The 16,653-nt window shown below is 39.4% G+C and overlaps 1 protein-coding gene across 11 annotated transcripts in view; it reads left to right on the forward strand.

Annotated features, from left to right (window-relative positions):
- PLD1 (phospholipase D1) overlaps positions 1-16,653 on the forward strand; it is a 276,225-nt gene that overhangs the window by 156,358 nt on the left and 103,214 nt on the right. For all 11 annotated transcript variants that reach the window (XR_009493069.1, XM_015472492.3, XM_005201681.5 and 8 more), the window contains 2 exon segments: positions 4,955-5,065; positions 10,688-10,776. Coding sequence is in view for 10 of the 11 variants with exons in the window: in XM_015472492.3 (XP_015327978.1) it covers positions 4,955-5,065; positions 10,688-10,776 (200 nt within the window). In the remaining variant the exon portion in view is untranslated.

The following is a 16,653-nucleotide window of genomic DNA, read 5'->3' on the forward strand; positions in this document are numbered from 1 at the left end:
GTCTCCAGTAAGCCCCAGGATGGTTGCAACCACCAAGGGCCCCAGCAAGGCAAAGCTGCATGGCATGCTCGCCTTTTGAGATCATCCTTTGTGGCTACAGACCCAAATCCAGCCCCAGTTCTCCTTTTGCTTCATTCCGGCTTCCAAGAACTCTCAACTATATGTTTTTTCCTAGGACTTCTCTCCCCTTAAGTCTTGTTCTTCAAAAAGTATATTCTCTTCCATCCCTTCACCCTCAAGTTTAACTTTTCACTATTGCTCAGGCCAAAGGATCATCCTATTGGAATAATGACATACTGTGATGTGTGTGTTGATGACACTTGACTATAGGCGAATGGTTCTTAGAAGGAGGAGGTTGAAATTCCCTGTGATCCAGTGGCTAGGACTCCATACTTTCACTGCAGAGGGCCCAGTTTTGATTCCTGGTCAGAGAACTAAGATCCCACAAGCTGTGCAGCATGGCCAAAAAAAAAAGGAAGAATTTGGTAGTCTGAGGCAGATTCTTGAACAAAGTCCATTTCTGCAGTTTCTTGCCTGCAATGCTTCTCAACACAGACTGGAAGAATGAGGCTCAATAATCTGACCACTTCTTTTCTCTCCCTGACCCATGCCACTTCTGAGCTGCAACATGGAGGCCAACTTCTGTATGAAAGAAAAAAAAAAAAGTACTTTTGTTCTGTGATTGACTTGGGAGTTCAGAGAAATAAAAAGGAATTAAGATATATACTGGATTGATAGGGAATAAAAGCATTACAGTAAGAGAACAGGAACTAGGGACAAATACAAAGAACGTTTTGAAAGTTTTCCTTCAAGAAGAGATTTCTGCATTTTAGTCCACATATTCAGCTTGAGCCCACTACATGTAAGGGGATTAGAGCTGATGGATAAAGAGAAGGCTATCCTTTAAGTCAAAAAATAGGACACAGTACGAAGGAAAATGACTGGTTCTAGTTACAGTCTTGAGGCTAAAGCCCAGAATTAGAAATATGTCCTTCAAAAAGGGCATACGTGTACCTTAAAATTGTGTATTCAAACTTGAGATTTGAAAAGCATGGGTTAGATATGAATCTCAATATACTTGGGGCAGTAAGATCAGCCACATTTCTGTGTATATGAGGGGGAGTTTGAGGTTTGTCTCAGTTACATTGGTTTGAAACAGACATGTTAAGACAAGTTGGTCAGGTCAGTTAAGAAAAGAAGTGAGTAAATCTTAAATTTAAAACAAAAGTAAGTCAATCAAAATGTCTTTGGCTTTCTTGCTAGTTTTTTTACAAATTTTCTAGCTTATCAATCATTTAAAGCAGTTGAGTTGATTTGTACATAACCTTAGGGCCTCTGGTTTAGTGGTAAAAGAGAAATTCATATTTTTAATTATCTTGTGGTGATAAATAGATTTTAGCTAATCAAAATCATAATAAATGAGTAATAGTCTCAAGTAATTTTTTCCTGTATTATTTGAAGGATATGTTCAAGTTTAACCAAAAATGATAACTTTTTTAAGTTAAATGAGTTTTCATTTTGAGAAAATGATACAGATTTGGATTCAGACAATAAGATACATAATGTTAAACCTCCTCAGGGTGTAGATAACCATCTACCTTGTATGGTTTTATAGGCATCAGGGGTGGGGCTTCCCTCTACTTTATTTATGCTCTCCCACAGGCTAATGACAAAATGGTCTTCTTTTAGCTTACAAATGTACTTATTATAAACATTTAACTGCTTCTAGAAAGGAAAACATTTACCATTATCCTTCACAGGAAAGATGGCAGATACATGACCTTCATGCTTTCCCTCCTGGCCGCCATTCGCCATTAACCCAGATTTCTTCCCCCATGTGTCTAGTTCCAAGAATCTACTTTTCAACATAGCTGTCCAGGAAACCACTTGGAATCAGTTAGACTTGACCTTTGAGTTGACTCTTGCTCGACACTCCTGATTTATATCTAATGTGAATAAGTTTATTAAATCTTTGAAGGAGCAAATTTTGAAACTGAGAAAGTAAAGAAAGTGTAAGGTGTTTGGATATGAGGGCAAGACTAGGACATTACCACCAAGGGTAGTATATAAACTTTGCTCATAACATTTCAGGGTGGTGTGTGTGTGTGTGTGTGTGTGTGTGTGTGTGTGTGTGTGTGTGTGTGTGTTAGTCACTCAGTCGTGTCTGAGTCTTTGCGAGCCCATGGACTGTAGCCTGCCAGGTTCTTCTCTCCATGGGATTTCCCAGGCAAGAATACTGCAATGGATTGCCATTCCTTTCTCCAGGGGATCTTCCCAGCCCAGGGATTGAACCCGGTCTCCCATATTGCAGGCAGATTCTTTACCATCTAAGCCACCAAGGAAGCCTTTAGAAAGGTAGATCTACCATATATCAAATATCTACTGTGTGCTGTGTAACAATGCTTTGTGTTTGTCATGCCGTTTTTTTTTCTTTACAGCAGCTCTGTGTGGGAATGTGTGGGTAGACAAGTGTGTGTGTATGAGAGAGAGAAAAACAGGGACAGACAGAGCAATCTCAAGTGTTCAAAGGAGGAAATCAAGCCTCCATGATTTTAAAATGACTTGTTCAAGGCAAAGAGCTAGTAAGTGCAGAGTGATAGTGCAGGCCTCAAGTGTTCCTACCTTTCCAGTACACTCTACAGTTTTACACATTGTTGACAAAGTAATATAGAATTGTATCAGGATGTGTGGCCAAAGAATCTGCTCAAGATGACCTGCATTTTCAGAGCCATGCACCTTAGCAACAAAATTCAACATAAATTTGAGTGAAGAAAGAATTGAAACCTCTATTTTTTTAACCTTTGTTATTTATGCTGATGAACAGTAATGGTGAAGATTATGTGAATCAAGATACTTTCCAGTGTGCATTATATTTATCTAAGTTTACCTTGTAAGTTTCCTTCTGAGATATTTGACTATTCTTGCTAATAGTTAAATTTTCTAATTTCATTATACATACTCATCAGATAGCATTAAATAAAATGCTTTTTGGGGAGCTATATTATAATAAGTACTTCATAATGAATAAAGAAATACATTCTGAGCATGGCACAATCAGTTTTAGTATTAGGTTTGGATTTCAGTAGTCTTATATCAGTATGTGCAATTTTTAAAGTTATTGATTAAAGCAAGAATTTTACCAGACCTTTTATTTGTAACAGACATAAAACTGATTTTGTATTGGATCATTTTATAAATTTCTAGTAAGTATGGGCTATTCTTTTATTTTCAATTTCAGTTGACCTCAAGAGGAACAGTTTCAGTACTCATTTCAAATCAGGATTAGTGAATATATTTTTTATAGTGATTCTTCTATGATAACATTCTATTGCTTAAGGAAAGTCAAGTAATAAGTATTTATTGAGCACCTACTATATGCCCAACAGTATACTGAAACAGTGGTTAGAATGCTGAAAAAAATTACAACCAATGGATTCTTAGTGTTGAAAAAGCCTTCCATGTGGCCAGACTGTAGCATAGCTATAGTCAGAAGCATCTATGGAATGATCTGCTACAGCTCAAATGCATCCCCTAAGGTTCTCATTAATAACAACAAACACTTATGTATCACTTACTAGGTGCTCAGCCTCTTTCTGCAAACTGCACAGTAATTCTTGGAATCCTCTTATAACCTTGCAAAGTGGATACTCAGTTTTATAGAACAAATCTGAGGCACAAAGAGGTTAAGGAACTTGACCAAGATGAAAGCCACTAGGTGGTTGAGCTAAGCTTTGAACCCGGGTAGTCTCACTGTGCATTCATGTATTTACCATATACTAGGTGTCTGAGCTGGAAGCTCTTATTGTAATCCAAGTGGGAGCAGGTGAGTGTCTGAAGAGAGGGAGGCGGTATGAATGAGAAACTTGATAGTTGAAGTGACACATCAAGGATCAGACAGTTAATTAAAATCAGAATCAAGGTTAAGTGTCTAAATGAATCTATTTGTATTTTAGAATGTATTATTCTGAAATTTGCCAACAAAGATCTGTATAGTCAAAGCTATGGTTTTTCCAGTACTCATGTACAAATGTGAGAGTTGAACCATAAAGAAGGCTGAGTGCCTAAGAATTGATGTTGAACTATGGTGCTGGAGAATACTCTTGAGACTCCCTTGAACAGCAAGGAGATCAAACCAGTCAATACTAAAAGAAATCAACCCCTTAGGAATATTCATTGGAAGGACTGACTGATGCTGAAGCTGAAGCTAAAATACTTTGGCCACCTGATGTGAAGAGCTGGCTTATTGGAAAAGATTGGAAAACAACCTCATGCTGGGAAAGACTGAGGACAGGAGGAGAAAGGGGTGACAGAGAATGAGATAGTTGGATGGCATCACCGACTTGATGGACATGAGTTTGAGCAAAGTCCAGAAGACAGTGAAGGACAGGGAAGCCTGGTGTGCTGCAGTCCATGGTGTCGCAAAGAGTCAGACACGACTTAGCAAATGAACAACAGCGGTTCTGAACAATATATATTTGAGGGAAAAGAGTAATTACATTATCAAGTCAGAGCTAGGGTGACCATATCATATGATTCAAACCAGGACACTTTTGAGAGTAAAAGTGTTATTAATACACCAGAATTCTGGTATAATTGTGGGGCCATCATGGAATGAAGAGTACAAACGGCCACCCTACTCACAGCCACCGAAAGAGGTGCTTCTGAAATGCTCTTTTTAGAAACCACAATCTCCTGATTTCCAGTCATGACTGAAAATAATCCTGGGTGGAAGAGCATATATTGAGGACTGGATTTCCAGCTGGGCTTCTTTATTGTGGATTATATCTAAGGACCAGTTCCCTATCCACCTTCTCTCCCTCAGTGCTCACATGTCACACAAGCCACTGTGATCAATTAGCTGTTTGGAAGAAAAAAGGTGGACTTCATTGTATTAATTCCTCTGGTATCATCTCCATTGTCTTACATTTGCTCATTTCTGATTGCTGCCCTATAGTTACTCCGCTCTGCTGCTGATTGGTCTGCTGGTATCAAGTACCATGAAGAATCCATCCATGCTGCTTACGTCTATGTGATAGAGAACAGCAAGCACTATATCTATATAGAAGTAAGTCTTTTTGAAACGTTTATTTCTTTATTGGCTGAATTGGGTCTTAGTTGTGGCATGTGGGACCTTGGTTGTATGATGTGGTGTCTTTTTTTTGTGGCACATGGACTCTCTAGTTGTGACACGCAAGCTCTGTAGTTGTGGCACACAGGCTCCAGAATGTCTGGGCTCATAAATTGCAGCCCACAGGCTCACTTGCTCCATGGTATGTGGGACCTTAGTTGCCCGACCGGGGATGGGACTTGCATCCCCTGCATTGCAAGGTGGACTCCTAGCTTCTGGACCACCAGGGAAATCCCTAGAAGTAAGTCTTGTTCCTTAAATTGATATGACAATCTGCCTTCCTGTAATATCACACAAAGAGTGCAGGGTCCCCACTCAGGACTTGTTCCATTAATGAGCGCATGTTAAGATGTGAAGAGGTCACCTGAAATTTGACTTCCCTGGCATACCTGACATTCACTCTGCATTTTCATTAACTTGGGACTCTAATAGAAATTCCCCAAGTCCTTATTATCAGAATGTATCAATTTATAATGTTATTAGCCAGAAATATCCCACCATGGAGATGTAAGTTTTGATCTGGCTTGAGTTGGAGGGTGTAAAGATGAGGTGCGTGCTGCCTCAGGAGAGCACATGCAGGGGTAAGCTGTTAACCGGTTAACATAGAGACCACTGGATGCCATGGTTCAGGGATGTTGGAGCGGGGAGAGGCAGGAAAAGGAACATGGAAAAGGGAGAAGTAAGAATATTGAGGGCAGGTACCACCTTCTTCAATTCCGTGTCAACTACTATTCGTTATAAAGCTTTTTCAGATCCCAGAGTTTGTGTGTAGAGACTAGGAGAAAATCTGCAGGTACTAGTTTGGGAACCTTAATCGTACTTCAAAGTAGATCTGAAGCCAGCTGTGAACACTTGGAATAGCCTTTAAAAATAAAAAGTCGTGACCATGGAAAAATAGCTCAGAGCACATCTATCCTCTTTATTTCAGTCTTTTCTTTCCCATTGAATTTTAAAACATGTGTGGTGAGGGACTTCCCTGGCAGTCTAGTGGTTAAGACTGTGCTTTGCAATGCAGGAGTTGTGGGTTCCATCCCTGGTTGGGGAGTTAAGATCTCACATGCCCGCATGGCCAGAGAACCAAAACATAAATCAGAAGCAATATTGTAACAAATTCAATAAATAGATGGGGTTGCTGGGGAAAAACATTCTAGCCCCACTTTCCTTCTCCTTGAATCCTAGCCCTTCCCTTCCATGAAGTAATAGTTCATTAAAGGCAAGTGAGAAAGAATTGGAGCTTAATTTATTTCATAGGCCTAGAGAAAGAGAAGGCTGATTAAAAATATTAGCAGGCTACATTTAGCGTGGTATCCTGGATGGGATCATACAACAGAAAATGGACATTAGTGGGAAAATTAGTAAAATCTAAATAAAGTCTAGAGTTTAATAAAACTGTTAGTATTACAATTTTAACAATTGTTCAATACGAATGCAAGATGTTAATAGCTGGTTCATCCATTGCCCTGCATGCTTTTTTTGCTTTGTCTCTTTTTCATAGATTAAATCCGCTTTTCTTTGTAATGTTACCATGGCAGTAAACAAGGTCAGTAATGCCATGTGCCATGCACATGGCTATGGACTTAAACTTGGTTGAAATGCCTGTAGCCAGAGTAGGCGGTTGGCATGCACCCTCCTGTATCCAAAAAAGGAGAAGTTGAAGGACGTGAGTGTGTGTTACAGCTGCTGAGGAATGCTAAGCTTCTCTGTGATAGGAATTCAAAGAACAAACATGGTTTGGTAGCCCCTGAGATTTTGATTATTTGCTGCCCTAAAGTGGAAACATATTCTCAAATGAGTTTTTGAGCAAAGACTTCTTCTAAGTTTGTCTTTTGGAAGCTGTTAACAGATTTATGCACTGAAATTTAAAAGCTTGTGCAATAGTAAAAATTATAATGTGGCCAAAGGATGATAATCCTATTTTGAGTTATTGCCTATATATTACTTTATCTTAAGATGATTAGCAGAGGTTACTCTGTGATGACTATACTTATAAATTACAGGTGTGTTAAAACAATCTGTATAGTAAATCGAATATGTAATATTCATAATATTTGTACCTAATTTTCAACAATCCTTTATGCAGCAGCTAAATCTTTCATACCATTATAATAATAATCTTGTACCCGGTTTTTTTTAGTAACAGTTTTAAATAATGATGCATGAATTTATAAGCAGAAGTACTTAAAGCAAAAAAAAAAATATTTCTCTTTCCATCTTATTGATTGATTTATATAGTACAACATACTTGCAAGAGAGATTTATAACTACTTAAAATAGAAGTTCAGGAATAGTAAGAGAACTAAACAAATGTGATAAGGCCAAAGAAGATAATAGGAAATAGTGGAGAAAATTAAACCAGGGTTCTTCCATCTACCCTGTTCAGAAAGTAAACTTAGCATGAGATAGAATGTTTGCCAATATAGGATTTTTGATCATAAGCATCTACACAGTATGTCTGGAAAACCTGATTTCCCTACTAAGTTCAGAATGTTCCTACCATTCTAAAATCTTAATCTACAAGGAATTTGCATAATTACACAATTGTTTAGCTTTCTACTTGACTAAGATGATATGTTGCTGTTGTTCAGTCACTAAGTTGTGTTCAACTCTTTGTGACCCCATGGACTGCAGTGCACCAGGCTTCCCTGTCCTTCACTATCACCTAGAGTTTGCTCAAACTCATGTCCATTGTGTCAGCGATGCCATCCAACCATCTCATCCTCTGTCATCCCCTTCTCCTCCTGCCATCAATCTTTCCCAGAATTAGGGTCTTTTCCAATAAGTCGGCTCTTTGCATCAGGTAGCCAGAGCATTGGAGCTTCACCTTCAGCATCAGACCTCCCAATGAATATTCAGGGTTGATTTCCTTTAGGATTGACTAGTTTGATCACCTTGCAGTTCAAGGGACTCTCAAGAGTCTTGTCCAGCACCCAGTTAGAAATCATCAATTCTTTGGTGCTCAGCCTTCTTTATGGTCCAACTCTCACATTTGTATGTGACTACTGGAAAAACCATAGCTTTGACTAGACAGACCTTTTTTGGCAAGGTGATATCTCTGCTTTTTAATATTCTCTCTAAGTTTCTCACAGCTTTTCTTCCAAGGAACAAATGTCTTTTAATTTCATGGCTTCAGTCACCATCTGCAGTGATTTTGGAGCCCAAGAAAATAAAATCTGTCAGTGTTTCCACTTTTTCCCCATCTATTTGCCATGAAGTGATGGGACTGAATGTCATGATCTTAGTTTTCTGAATGTTGAGTTTCAAGCCAGCTTTTTCACTCTTCTCTTGGGCTCTTAGTTCTTCTTTGCTTTCTGACATTAGAGTGGTATCATCTAGAGAATGGTGCAACAGAGGACAAGATGGTTGGATGGCATCAATGATTCAATGGAAATGAGTTTGAGCAAACACCAGGAGATGGTGAAGGAAAGGGAAACTTGACATGCTGCAGTCCCCATGTGGTTGCAAAGAGTTGGACAAGACTTAGTGACTGAAAGACAAAAACAGCAACAAATTTGCATATCTGAGGTTGTTGATGTTTCTCCCAAGATCTTGATTCCAGCTTGTGAATCTTCCAGCCTGGCATTTTGAATGATGTATACTGCATACAAGTTAAATAAGCAGGGTGACAATATACAGCCTTGACCTACTCCTTTCCCAATTTTGAACCAGTCCATTGTTCCATGTCCAGTTCTAACTGTTGCTTTTTGACCTGCATACAGGTTTCTCAGGAGATAGATAAGGTGGTCTGGTATACCCATCTGTTTCAGAACTTTTCACTTTGTTGTGATCCACATAGTCAAAGGCTTTAGCATAGTCAATGAAGCCAAAGTAGGTATTTTTCTGGAATTCCCTTGCCTTATCTATAATCCAATGGATATTGGCAATTTGGTCTGTGGTTTCTCTGCCTTTTAGAAATCCAGTGTGTACATCTGGGAGTTCTTGGCTCATGTACTATTGAAGCCTAGCTTGAGGGAGTTGAGCATTACCTTGCTAGCATGTAAGCCCAATTTTATGGTAGTTTGAACATTCTTTGGCATTGCCTTTCTTTGGGATTGGAATGAGAACTGACCTTTCCCAGTCCTGTGGCCACTGCTGAGTTTTCCAAATTTGCTGGCTTCTTGAACACTTTCACAGCATCATCGTTTAGGATTTGAAATAGCTCAGCTAGAATTCCATCACCTCTACCAGTTTTGTTCATAGTAATGTTTCCTAATGCCCACTTGACTTCGTACTCCAGGATGTCTGGCTGTAGGTGTGACCACACCATCATGGTTATCTGGGTCATTAAGACCTTTTTTATTAGTTCTTCTGTGTATTCTTCCCACCTCTTTATAATCTTCTCTGCTTCTGTTAGGTCCTTGCTGTTTCTGTCATTTATTGTGCCCATCTTTGCCTGAAATGTTCCCTTGTTATCTCCAATTTTCTTGAAGAGATCTCTAGTTTTTCCATTCTGTTATTTTCCTGTATTTCTTTGCATTGTCCCCTTAAGAAGGCTTTCTTATCTCTCCTTGCTGTTCTCTGGAACTCTGCATTCAGTTGGATATATCTTTCCCTTTTTCCTTTGCCTTTCACTTCTCTTTTTTTCTCAGCTATTTGTAAGGCCTCCTCAGACAACCATTTTTGCCTTTTTGCATTTCTTTCTCTTGAGGATGGCTTTGGTCACCACCTCCTGCATAGTGTTGTGAACCTTCATCTATAGTTCTTCAGGTACTCTGTCTACCAGATCTAATCCTTTGAATCTATTCACCACCTCCACTGTCTAATCATAAGGGATTTGGGATTTGATTTAGATCATACCTGAATGGTCTAGTGATTTTCCTACTTTCTTCAATTTAAGCCTGAATTTTGCAATAAGAAGCTCATGCTCTGAGCCACAGTCAGCTCCAGGTCTTGTTTTTGCTTACTGTATAGAGCTTCTTCATCTTTGGCTACAAAGAATATAATCAATCTGATTTCAGTATTGACCATCTGGCGATGTCCATGTGTAGAGTCTTCTCTTGTGTTGTTGGAAGAGGGTGTTTGCTATGACCAGTGCGTTCTCTTGGCAAAACTCTGTTGGCCTTTGCCCTGCTTTATTTTGTACTCCAAGGCCAAACTTAACTGTTACTCCAGATATCTCTTGACTTCCTACTTTTGCATTCCAACCCCCTATGACGAAAAGTACATCTTTTTTTGGTGTTAGTTCTAGAAGGTCTTGTAGGTCTTCATAGAACTATTCAACTTCAGCTTCTTGAGCATCACTGCTTGGGGCATAGACTTGGATTACTGTGATGTGGAATGGTTTGCCTTATGATTGGATTCAAACTATCTGGGACCCAGAGAAGCCCAATATTTTAGAAGAATTGGAAGTGGTAACAAAAAGTTGTGTGGAAGATGATATAAGTGATATTGTTTAGAACTGCATGAGACCCATAGTGAGATCAGGATCAGAACATATCTGCTCGGGGAAATATATATTTTTTTAATATCAGTGTAATTTTTTTATTATATACCACATTTTCCTTACATGCATACTTCTAAGATAGAAATTTATTATATAATTATCTCATTTATTTTGCATAGAACCAGTTTTTCATAAGCTGCTCTGATGACAGAGTTGTGTTCAACAAGATTGGCGATGCCATTGCTCAGAGGATACTTAAAGCTCACAGGTAAGCTTTTTAGCATTTTGGTAGAAGTTGTTACTGCAGATGTTCTTGCATTTACTGCTAAAATGACTTTCAAAAGCCCATTTTAAAAATACTGTCTTTTCCTAGCAGACATGACTTTTGTTCAGCTAGCAGTAGGTTATTGAGTCCTTAAATCTGCGTCAGTCGCTGAGAATTTTTGAGTCCGTTTTTGAGGGACTCTGAATGCTCCCAGAGCAGCCATTTTTTCCTGGCCAGTCTCTTTCCCACGCATTAGACTTGTGATTTGATTTATTTAAAGGCAGACAGTGAGTTGTGTTCACTTAAAAATCAAAGCAAAATAGTCAAAACATTTTCCCATGCATTATATTAAAATTCTTGTTACCCTCTGTCTTTTTCAGCTCACGTGATTGTTGTCTTTAATAACACTTTTATTAAGATATAATTCACATACCATACAATGCACCCAAAGTGGACGATTCAGTCATTTTTAGTATACTCACAGGGTTGTGTGCAACCACCTCTGAATCAATTTTACAGTATTTTCATCACTCCAGAATGAAACTCCATACCTATTAGCAGTTACTGCCTATTCTTCCTTTTCTTAGCCCCTGGCAACCACTGATCTACTTTCTTTCTCTGTAGATTTGCCTGGTCTTCGTGGCATCTAGAAATGCCACATGTAAATGGAATTATACAATATGTGGCCTTTTGTGACTTGCTTCTTTCACTTAGCTAAATGTTCTCGAGGCTCATCTATGTTATAAAATGTATCAGTATTTCATTTATTTTTATTGTCAGGTAATATCCCATTATCTGTATATGTGTCATATAAAAGGACTTATCCATTCATCAGTTGGTAGATACTTGGTTTGTCTCTACTTCTTGGCTATTATAAATAAAACTACCATAAATATTCTGTACTGGTTTTTATGTGCAGACATGTTTTCTTTACTTTAGGGGTAAAATTACTGGATCATATGGTAACTCTATGTTTAACATTTTAAGGAACTGTCAGAATGTTTTCAAAAGTGGCAACACTATTTTACATTCCCCTAGTATATGAGGTTTCCAATTTTTCTGTATCATTACTAATAGTTACAATTATCTCTCTTTTTGACTACAGTCATCCTAGTAGATGTAAAATGGTATCTCATGTAGTTTTGATTTGAATTTTCCTGGTGACTGATAATACTATTTTCCTATTTATTGGCCATTCATGTATTATCATTGTCCACTTTTAAATTAGGTTGTCTTTTTATTATTCAGTTGTAAGAGTTCTTTATATATTCTGCATACAAAGCAGATTTATGATTTGCAAATATTTTCTTCCATTCAGTGTGTTTTCTTTTTTACTTTCTTGATACTGTCCTTTGAAACACAAAAGTTTTAAATTCTGATGAAGTTCATTATCTTCATTTCCCTTTATTGCTTGTACTTCGGCTTCATAGCTGGAAAACCATTGTCTGGTCCAAAATCATGAAGATTTATCCTGTTCCCTTCTAAGAATGTTATAGTTTCAGCTCTTATAGTTAGGACTTGATTAATTTTGAGTTACTTTTTGTGTATGCTGTGAGATAGAGGTCTAACTTTGTTCTTTTGTATGTGGAATACTCAGTTGTTCAAGCAGCATTTTTGACAAGTCTATTCTTTCCCTGCTGAATTGTCTTGACACGTGCGACTAGCTCGTTTTATGACTGATTTCAGCTCTGTATAGGAACAGCAAAATACAGAAAATCACTGGTTGTGGTTTCATCACTCAGTAGTGTCCGACTGTTTGCAACCCCATGCACGGCAGCCCACCAGGTTCCTCTGTCCATGGGATCTCCCAGGCAGGAAACCTGGAGTGGATTGCTATTCCCTTTTCCAGGGAATCTTCCTGACCCAGGGATGGAACCCCGGTCTTCTGCATTGCAGGCAGATTCTTTACCAAGTAAGCCACCAGAGAAGCCCAAGAAAATCACTACATTTTATTGTTTCAATTCATTGAACGTATACAGTGGAGAATGTTAAGTACACATACATTTGGAGCTTAAACCATTTTTTGACTTCCAATGCCATGTAGTACTTTAATATCTTTTTTCACATAAAAATATGTGGGGCTTTTTAGACCTAAGAATAATTACAATGGCAACTACCAGCATTTTTAAAATATTCATTTATTTATTTATGGCTGTGCTGGGTCTTTGTTGCTGTATGGACTTTTCTCTAGTTGCGGCGAGTGGGGGCTGCTCTAGTTGCAGTGCATGGGCTTCTCATTGTGATGGCTTGTCTTGTTGTAGCACAAAGTCTCATTAGCTGTGGGTCCCAGGCTCTACAGCACAGGCTTAATAGTACTGGTGCACGGGCTTCATTGCTCCAGGGTATATGGGATCCTTCTGGATCAGGGATTGAGTCTGTGTCTCCTACACTGGCAGGCAGATTCTTTACCACTGAGCCACCAGGGAAGCTCACAGCACTTTATATAATTCACAATTTCTATCTACAGACTCATTGAATTTTCACAACTACTCTTGAAAGTAGATCATATAGTTTTGTTGTTGTTATTATTGTTGCTGTACATTTTTATTTTTTTCTGTTTGATGCCTTTATTAGCATTTAATACTTTTTCATTTTTTTAGTGATTGGTCTGGGGATTGCAATATGTATCTTTTTCTTTGCCCCATTTTTAAAGTTAAGACAGATGAAAAAAAAAAAAAAAAACAGATGAAAGAGGTGATGTGCTTTGTCTGGGACACTAACAGCAGAAGACAAAAACAGCTTTGAGGCCAAGTGTTTGGACTTCGGACCAAGGGCATCCCATAGCAGCTTGGCAGCTTGGCTCCGTGCCCACTCATGTCCAACTCTACAATTCCGTGGACTCTAGCCCACTAGGCTCCTCTGTCCATGGGATTTACCAGGCAAGAATACTGGAGTGGGTTGCCATTTCCTACTCCAGGGGATCTTCCCAATCCAGGAATCCAAAAGGCATCTCTTGCTTCTCCAGCACTGACAGGCAGATTATTTACCACTGCGCCACCTGTATCTCCCATTCATTGACAGGATTCCAGGCCACTTCAGGGTTGCTCCACATTGAGGCAAGCAGTTTGGGCCTTTATAACCTTGTCCTCCTGTTGACCGGTCATTGGATGTAGGCCGACTCCGGGAAATGGGTATGACCTTGAGTGAGGCAGGCTCCTTTGGCCTCTGGCGGTCAGTTCCTGAGAAGGACCACCCTGCATGAGTGGTGAGGGGCAGCAGCCAGCAGTCTCAGCAGCTGAGGTAATGGCTGTCTTGAGCCCACAGTGAGGGCCTCTGAGCAGTGCGGCGCAAGACTCACCCATGCTGCAGGATCCGTTCTACACATCATAATCACCATTTCACAAAAACACAGAGGGCTTGGCTCCACTCCAGCCTTACTGGATCAGAATTTCCTGAAGGGGAACCCAGGCACTTTTATTTTATAAATGTTTACAAGTAATTCCAGGGCACAGCCAAGATGATGTAGTACTCATCTAGAACAGCATGCATACATGCGTGCTAAGTTGGTTCAGTCGTGTTCAACTCTTTGCAACCCTATGTAGCCTTCCAGGCTCCTCTGTCCATGGGATTCTCCAGGCAAGAATACTGGGGTGAGTTGCCATGCCCTCCTCCAGGGGATCTTCACGTCTCAAGGATCGGACCTGTGTCTCTAAAGTCTCCTGCATTGCCAAGCAGGCTCTTTACCACCAGCGCCACCTGGGAAGCCCCTAGAACAGGATATATGGCTATAAATATTAATGACGGTCTGTATTTTTACAGATGATCTTTATTCTTTGCCTTCTCAAATGCTTTTATTAAGAAAGTCACCATAAGACTGTTTCTGAGATAACTTAAAAACAGTCTGTTTACAGTTAAACATACACACACAGAGAGATTCCTTGCATCCTTTTCAGTCTCCCAGTTTTAGGAAACAATTTTACGTTTACAAAACTGCATTATATTTCTGTCAACTCTTGCATTTTATTGATGCAGGAGTGTCCTCTTGGTCTCTAAAACACATTGAACAAAAAAGAAAAATAATTTTTTCATGAAATTGAAATAAGTCACAAAAATACATTTAGTTGACAAATGTGCTCATTGGGCTGAGCAGTGAATCATGAATTTTGGAGCTGTGATCAGCTAATCAGAGTAGGATGAATCTCAGCTTCGTTCATCCCAGTTAATAGTTCCCTATAGTATATGGTTTAATAAGTATCTGTAAGATTTGTTTTTAACTGTTCGGAACCTGAAAGGATATTTTTCCTTAGCATATTAATTTGTCTTCTGAAATTTGCACTTCTTCTAAAATCATAGCACTTTTTAGAGCTGGAAAGAACTTTAAGATATATTCTGATGGAACATTTCCCAGTGACCCTCGGATCCATGGTTAGAGAGCCTGGCAAGGTAGCATCTGTTGCAGATTTTATCTCATGCCTGGGAGTTCACAGAGCACATTAAAAATGGGCCATTTCAAGCTCTTTCTGTAGAAACTGGGAAACGAAATCATCAGATTTCAAATTCGCTGTGTGTCATTTCACATGGATCTCACAATAGTCCCACTTGCTTCGACAGTCACTGCAAAGTGGCATGTGTATCACTCATTCAGACTTCCAATGGGCACACACACGTATCCCGGAATCATATTTCACATTTCCCCCCTTCTCTGTGTCTCCACATTATTGTTCATTTCCTGTGTTAATTCCAAATTATAAAATATTTATTTATGGAATAATTTCAAACCTGTGAGCTTGTATTCTTAGGAAACAGGTAAAAAGAGGCTGTAGACAGCTTCCTTCTCACTGAGAGCCATCATGGGCCATCCCCAAGCTTACCCCTCTCTCTTCCTTCCACTCTTCTCAGTCTCAGAACTGCCCTGCCAGGGTCACATGCCTAGCAACAAGTATAATTTTGGCTGTTGGGAAAAGAATTGAATTCATCACAAAGCAGATGGAGGGAAACAGCAATCCGTATTCGGCCAGCCTGACCAAGGAACACAGGCTGTCTTCCAGAGCCCTCCCACCTTAGAGAGATCGGAGTCTTTAAATTGCTAACTATTCTACCAGCACTGGCAGCCCCACACCAGTTCCAATAATGAGTTCTCTGACCTCCTTACTTTTTCCTGGTTCCTTCTCAGCATCCATAATTCTTTACAGAACCAGGCCAAGCCTCCATGTTCTGATTCATAACCTAGAGCCTCAGTTTGTGAGGCTCATAACCTCAGCCTCAGTGCTGAACCAAAAATAGCTGTGGGAATCTCTGCAGAAAACAAAAGGTCTGCTCTAAAAACCAAAACTGTCCTGAAGGTGCGACCAGCTCTCAGCCAGCTAGAATTCTGTCTTTGACAGCTCAAATAGGACTAGAGATCAGGGAGAAGAAATCATAATCCACAGCCTAACATTGGCACTTTGTACTATGTCTGAATAAGCCAAAAGACAGAGTATAACCGATTGATCCAACTAGAAAATGTAAAACCACGTATGCCACACATGGATGGTTTCTGAGGATGAAACCATTTTTGCTTATGGAACTTTCACATGCATGATTTTGCTGCCTTGGTAAAAAATTTGTAAGTGAAACTGCATTTTGCACTGTTATCACTACGAAGTTGACACATGCAGTGAAATAGGAAGTTGATTTAAATGCGTCTGTATTTTGATATTAAACTGCATTGGAAAATACAGTTTTGAAAATTTCTCAAACTCTTCATGCTTCCCACAACTGTAGAATAGTGCCAGATGATGCTTACAGTTTGGCCATGAGTGATGGTATGAGGAACCTCCTCTGGAGAATCTGAAAGTAATTGGGAACCGGATGTCTGGAGATCTGGGTTCTTCCCAGCTCTGTTGTCTACAGGCATATGACCTTTCGAATCTATCACTTCTGCCTTTCTGGGCACTCCAT

Source organism: Bos taurus, chromosome 1 (genome assembly GCF_002263795.3).
Source record: "Bos taurus isolate L1 Dominette 01449 registration number 42190680 breed Hereford chromosome 1, ARS-UCD2.0, whole genome shotgun sequence".
In the NCBI taxonomy this organism is placed as follows: Eukaryota; Metazoa; Chordata; class Mammalia; order Artiodactyla; family Bovidae; genus Bos; species Bos taurus.